Raw genomic sequence first — 5,555 nt, 5'->3', positions numbered from 1 at the left:
GATGAAGATGGATGGATGGATGGAAAACCCAACAGTATATACAAGTGAATTCTTCTACTTAAAGACCATTTAGGCATGACAAGGGAGAGACTGGGGAGTTCAGACTCTGGACACCTTAAGAGGGAGAAAAATAGTTCTCGCTTCTGTGGTCTGAACACCACAGGAGACACAACAGAGGGACGAAAAGCACTCGTATTTAGACAAAATTAAAGATTCAACAGCTGAATGTCCATGCCCTACCTAGATGCTCACTGACCCACTTCACTGTGTGCTGCGTCATACATACACAGAAATCATGCACCAGACATATTCAGTTAGCATTGCTACAGATATATCTTCCAATAATCTGTACCGAAAAACTCAAAAACTTTCGTTATGATAGAAGGGCCAGTATGTTGTTATTAATCACAGTAGCTGACATTTCTTCAGTGAGGGGCTGTTTCTGTTAGCCAGCAACCTCAGTGTGGCCAAAACAGTGCCTGTATTGTCCAACGCGGGCCTCTAGAGTGTGGAGGAGAGAAAGGAGAGAGTGATGATGGAAAGAGAAGGAGACAGTATCAGGAAAACTCGGAAGAAAGGGACTGTTGTTCACATGTTTACTCATCGAAACTATGAGTGTTAAAGAAAAGAATAAGAAGGATGGAGGCCACCGTGGATGACACATGCTATATTTTTTTAAAAAGAGCGATACCAGGGTAGTGATGGATGAAATGGAGAAAAACAGGGGAGCGAGCAGAGAGGCAGAGGGCACACAAAGATGTCTTGTCTTTTCCACAGCAGCCACAATAACACTGTTGGGGATAGCAGGGCGACACTGTCAGCATGTGTATTGTACCATTAACCACTCATTAAATAACAACCTTGTCACGCTGTGGTGTTCTGACCCTACACTCTGCTAAATTATCCCACGCTTTTACACATGTGCGTGCACGCATGCACACCGCGCTATCATGGCTTCATTAAAGGGTTATCCCTCTGCCATCCTCTCCTCTACTCCTCTCTCATTGCTGGGCTCAGCATCTTGATTAGACCACTAGACAAACAGCCTGAATGAACTGAGGATGAGCAGCGAAATCCCTCACTGTGATAGCCTGCTGCCTGTGAGTGTTTGTGTCTGTATTTGTTTTATTACTCAGTCTGCTGCACTGATATTGCTTATCCTTATCTATACGATAGAGATGCAAGACTGAAGTTTAAGGCTTGAGGCGCGTGGATTTAATGTTTTACATCTCCTTATCAACTGTTTTTGTTCTCGGTGATCCACAGGGTATTTCTTAAAGTAACGCTACGGCTCAACGTTAAACACAAAGCAGACCAGCTTGAGTGTCAACCTCTCGTTGAACTTTTTGTGCATCAACTGGCCTCATTCTGTCTACTTTCACAAGTTAAAATGTTTAGTTCCCCTCTTCTGGTGTAATTGTTAAACACGATTACTCCTTGTGATGCTTTCTGCCTCGTTTCCTTACTCATCTGGCATTTCTCACTTTCACTTTGTCCACTGACCTTTCCCCCCGACCTTCATGTTTCTGTCCCACTGCTCTGCTGGCTGTCATCGCCTTCTCTCACACTCTCTTCCTCTCTTATTGTTCTGTCAGACTTCCTATTATTTCCATTGGAACGGGATTCAGAAATAATCACGCTCCAGATCACATCCTTGCAGCTCTTGTTTCTCCAGCTTCCCCAGTATCTCTATACAAATATGCACACATTGGGAAAAGAGGATTTTTTTCCCCCTTAAAGCACTCAAAGAGGACTGGGTTGTAAAGCCACAGAATACAATTCAAACATTGCCAAAAAAACAACAACACTCAAGCAGCACACACAATTGAATAGCACTAAGACAAAAGCCTTACGTATCATCATAACCACACACTAATCTCAAATAGAAGGGCAAACATTAGCACATGTACCTGCGTGAACATTTGTGCCCAAGTTTAAACACGGCATCACAAGGGACAGGATTTTAAAATTCAGCACGAAAGAAATTGTCCATGACGGAAGCGTGAGATAATTGCTCGGACTGAGGAAGCTGCGTGTGGTAATTGGTGAGACTGAGCGAAGCCTCGAGACGCAGAGTTGGTAATGGAGTGCTGCAGGGGGGCAACAGCCCAAGACATTGAGCCCCTTTGTCTAGTACGGATTAGGAGTCTTATCACACGAAAACATTGGACTGATCGTCAGTCAACAGAGTGGTGGGGGAGATGGAGGAAACAAAGGGGAAAATATTCTGTGCATACACCCCTATATACCATAAGCAAAAGGTAGAGGAAAAGCTGCTTACATTAGAGGGAATTTACAAAGAGAAGGAAAAATCGAAATATGCAATATAGAAAGAAACAGACATTACACAACTGAAATCTATGTGATGCAACAACAGTGTTAGGTGCCCCTTTTTTAACTTTCACAAAATAGTAAGGAAAATCAGCTCTGCTCTAATTTAAAATATGCCAAACGTGACATGATAACACTCTCAACACAGTTTTAGACCCACAATAAAACAGAATAAATCTCCATCTTTTGCTCTAATTAACCGCTTTCTGTTATCACTTGAGACATAAATCACAAATGGAGGCAAACTCTAAGCCCTTACCGACAAATACCGTCTCATACAAAGCAGAAACTAACGTACCGCAGTTGCAGCAATGAGGCGAGGCGGTGAGCAGCAGGTTTACCCAACCAAAGAAATACAGCAGGGCGGCTTTCTTACCTACTTACACCTGGGATAGGATTAAATCTGGTTCTGTGGGAAAACACTAACAGCGCATACCTTTTATCCAGCACAATGAAGATATAAGCTACATTCATATACAAACTAAAGGAATGAGAATGGAAGAGACTAGCGCTGCTATAAGATCTACCTTTGTTAATATGCTTGGTGATGAGCAGCACTCTCTCAGCAAACTACATCCTCTGACATGACCACAGAGCTCTTGAAACAGTGTTAACAAAGAACTGAATATTAAATCTTCTTTGGAGTGCTCAGACTTTAGCTTGCATAGTGTTAGCCAGATTTTCAAGAAGAGAAGTACTAACCAGCTTGTAATCCTTAGTAGAGACCTTGGTGAACCACTGGTTAAACTCCAGGACTGCTATTATAGCTACCAGATCCCTGAGGAGGAGGAGGACAAATGCAGAAGAGAAAAAGTCAGAGCAGCCATGAAATCTTTTTTTTATCTCTCTCATCAATACCATCTCAGACTCAGTGATGACTTTGATGGTAGTTTTTAAATTGCACTGGTGGTAATATTTAAAGATCTTTGCCGGCACTCACCTGTTCTCCAGATGACTGAAGTCCTGCAAATTAAGTTCTCTGGTGTCTTGCGTTAAATATATAGTGTCTACATCCTGGAAAGGAAACGATTAATTAATCTTGACTCTAGAAACAAAGCAATTGCACTGGGAGAGTAAAAGATTTGTTTCATGTAGGAGAAAAAGAGCAAGAGCACAAAGGCGTCAAGAAATAAGGCTCTATATATGTGTCAGTGCTGTTGGGCCTTATCAAAAGTTGTTGCATGTTTATGGATCCAGCCTACAGCGGTGAGGCTTAGATGAAGAAGAATCTGTCAATGTGATCTGTGCAACTGCACAAAAGAATATAAACAATGCTTACCCACTGCACCTCTTCTCTGTAAGGCATCCCCAACCAGTCACAAACACATCGGTACATCTGAGAAAACCCACCTACACAGAGACGGAGACCATCAAACACGAAAAGAGAAATCAGAACGAAGTAGACATGTGAAAGGAGGATTTTGGAAACGTGATTATTTGCAACACTGCACAGACCATGTAAACTTACTACAGCAGCAACACATCATTTATAATATATAGAGAGAGCTGTTTGGAAAAGTCTTGAGCCATTCTTCATGTCCTGCTTTTGTTAAGAAAATGTAATGTAGATATATTGATATTGATTTATTGAAATCTGTGAAAACATTCATGGAAATACAGTATATAAGGCATTTAGATGCTTTCCAGATAGCATTACATGATGGATAGAAATCAGATGACACATTTCTGTGTTCATGATTCCAACAATTTTTGACCAGATTTCCAACACCATTGGTTGAAATGCATCCCCAAAACATTCAAACATAACGTGTTTTACAGATTCCTGTAGACACACTCTGTTGTACCTCTCTCCCGACCTACTCTGTACACACTGAGGATGATTTAACCCTAAATCACTCAAACAGACCTGTTGCCATTGATTTTTAGTCCAGTTCTTGTGCAATTTGGCATATCTCAGCTTTTTCTCACAGTTTTCCTTCCTTAAGAATGGCTTCTTGATATCCAACCTTCCACTAAGAGATGATGAGGCTTCAGTGAACAGTAGATAGATCATCTAAAGAGCCAGGTAAATCTGTCAAATCCTGTGTTAAGTTTTTTTGGGGGATATCTTCCTTTTTCTTAAGGAAATTACATTGCTACTTCTTTTGTCCTCCACTTTTCCAGTTTACTCAGTTTTTAAGGACACACTGCACACTGTTAGATCTCACATTACTGACATACACCAAGTTAGCTCTTTAAGAATCACCTTGTTGGTCAAGAAATGCTGTTTTATGACTGTAAAACTGGTATCTTTGGCATTTTTCATAGATTTAATAACTGGAGAGACATGTGGGTTTCTGTGACAGGCTGCAAGTCTGGCTCCGTGGAAGTAAAATATAAAGAAATAACGGGTGGCTCAAGATTTTTGCACAGTACTGTGTGCAGATGCACGCAGTAGTCACTGGTTCATACCACAGGGTCCAGGTTCAGCAGGTTTATTGTTCTCCCACAGAATCTGCAGAGAAGAGAGCCTGTCTGGAGGCTCCATGCAAAGCTTCTTCATCACTTTACTGAGAAAAGAAGTCAAATGAAAATATATTATGAAAACTGCAGCTGGTGAGAGTTTCAAACTAACAGTTTCATTCTTTTTGAAACAAGCAATACTGAACTGCTTTTGCAAAGCCTTACTTTTCTACAGACATCTTGTAAGCAAGCGATGAGGCAGCTGTTATGCACTACATGGTACTGCAGGAATTTAAAAATAAACTGCGTGATCTTAAATAAAAAAAAACAACAACTAACATCTAACTGCTTAAAATATAACAAAAGGCAGTATTAACCCTTTAATGCCTGTTGTATCTTATTTGATACACACACACACCCAGTTGTAGCAGAATTGATACAAATTAAAACTCATATGCAAATTTACATTTTTTTCTATTTGTCACAAAGTTTAATAAATACTCAATTTTCTAAAAAATAGAATTTTCTGCCAGTAGCTCAGGCTTTAAAGGGTTAAATAAAATACAATCACATTTAATGATGGTCAGCCTCACGATGAGCTCAAACACTGTACTGTTCAAAGGTTATAGAAGTTTATGGTTTACATCCATATTCATTTCTGCATTTCTATTCTTACTTCCTGTTCAACAAATCTTTGAAATACACTCACATCTGCACTGCAATACACAGCCATACTGAAATAACACCCGAAATCTATTACTTCAGTACCTATTAGGAAGGAGTCTGTGACGAGACAGGTGAATACTGTACATTTTACACAC

General features: G+C 40.3%; 1 protein-coding gene across 1 annotated transcript in view; it reads right to left on the bottom strand.

The window, feature by feature from the left end:
• LOC102196199 (leucine-rich repeat-containing protein 16A) overlaps positions 1-5,555 on the bottom strand; it is a 71,622-nt gene that overhangs the window by 32,619 nt on the left and 33,448 nt on the right. The window contains exons 6-9 of the mRNA XM_013913663.1: positions 4,744-4,841; positions 3,611-3,681; positions 3,272-3,345; positions 3,034-3,109 (exon numbers count right to left, since the gene is read on the bottom strand). Of these exons, the coding sequence (XP_013769117.1) occupies positions 3,034-3,109; positions 3,272-3,345; positions 3,611-3,681; positions 4,744-4,841 (319 nt within the window). The remainder of the gene's footprint in view (positions 1-3,033; positions 3,110-3,271; positions 3,346-3,610; positions 3,682-4,743; positions 4,842-5,555) is intronic.

This window comes from Pundamilia nyererei, unplaced genomic scaffold (genome assembly GCF_000239375.1).
Source record: "Pundamilia nyererei isolate P.nyererei 1_Seehausen unplaced genomic scaffold, PunNye1.0 scaffold00144, whole genome shotgun sequence".
NCBI lineage: Eukaryota > Metazoa > Chordata > Actinopteri > Cichliformes > Cichlidae > Pundamilia > Pundamilia nyererei.
Note: the sequence above shows the minus strand (reverse complement) of the source record. Positions and strands in the feature narration are given on the sequence as shown.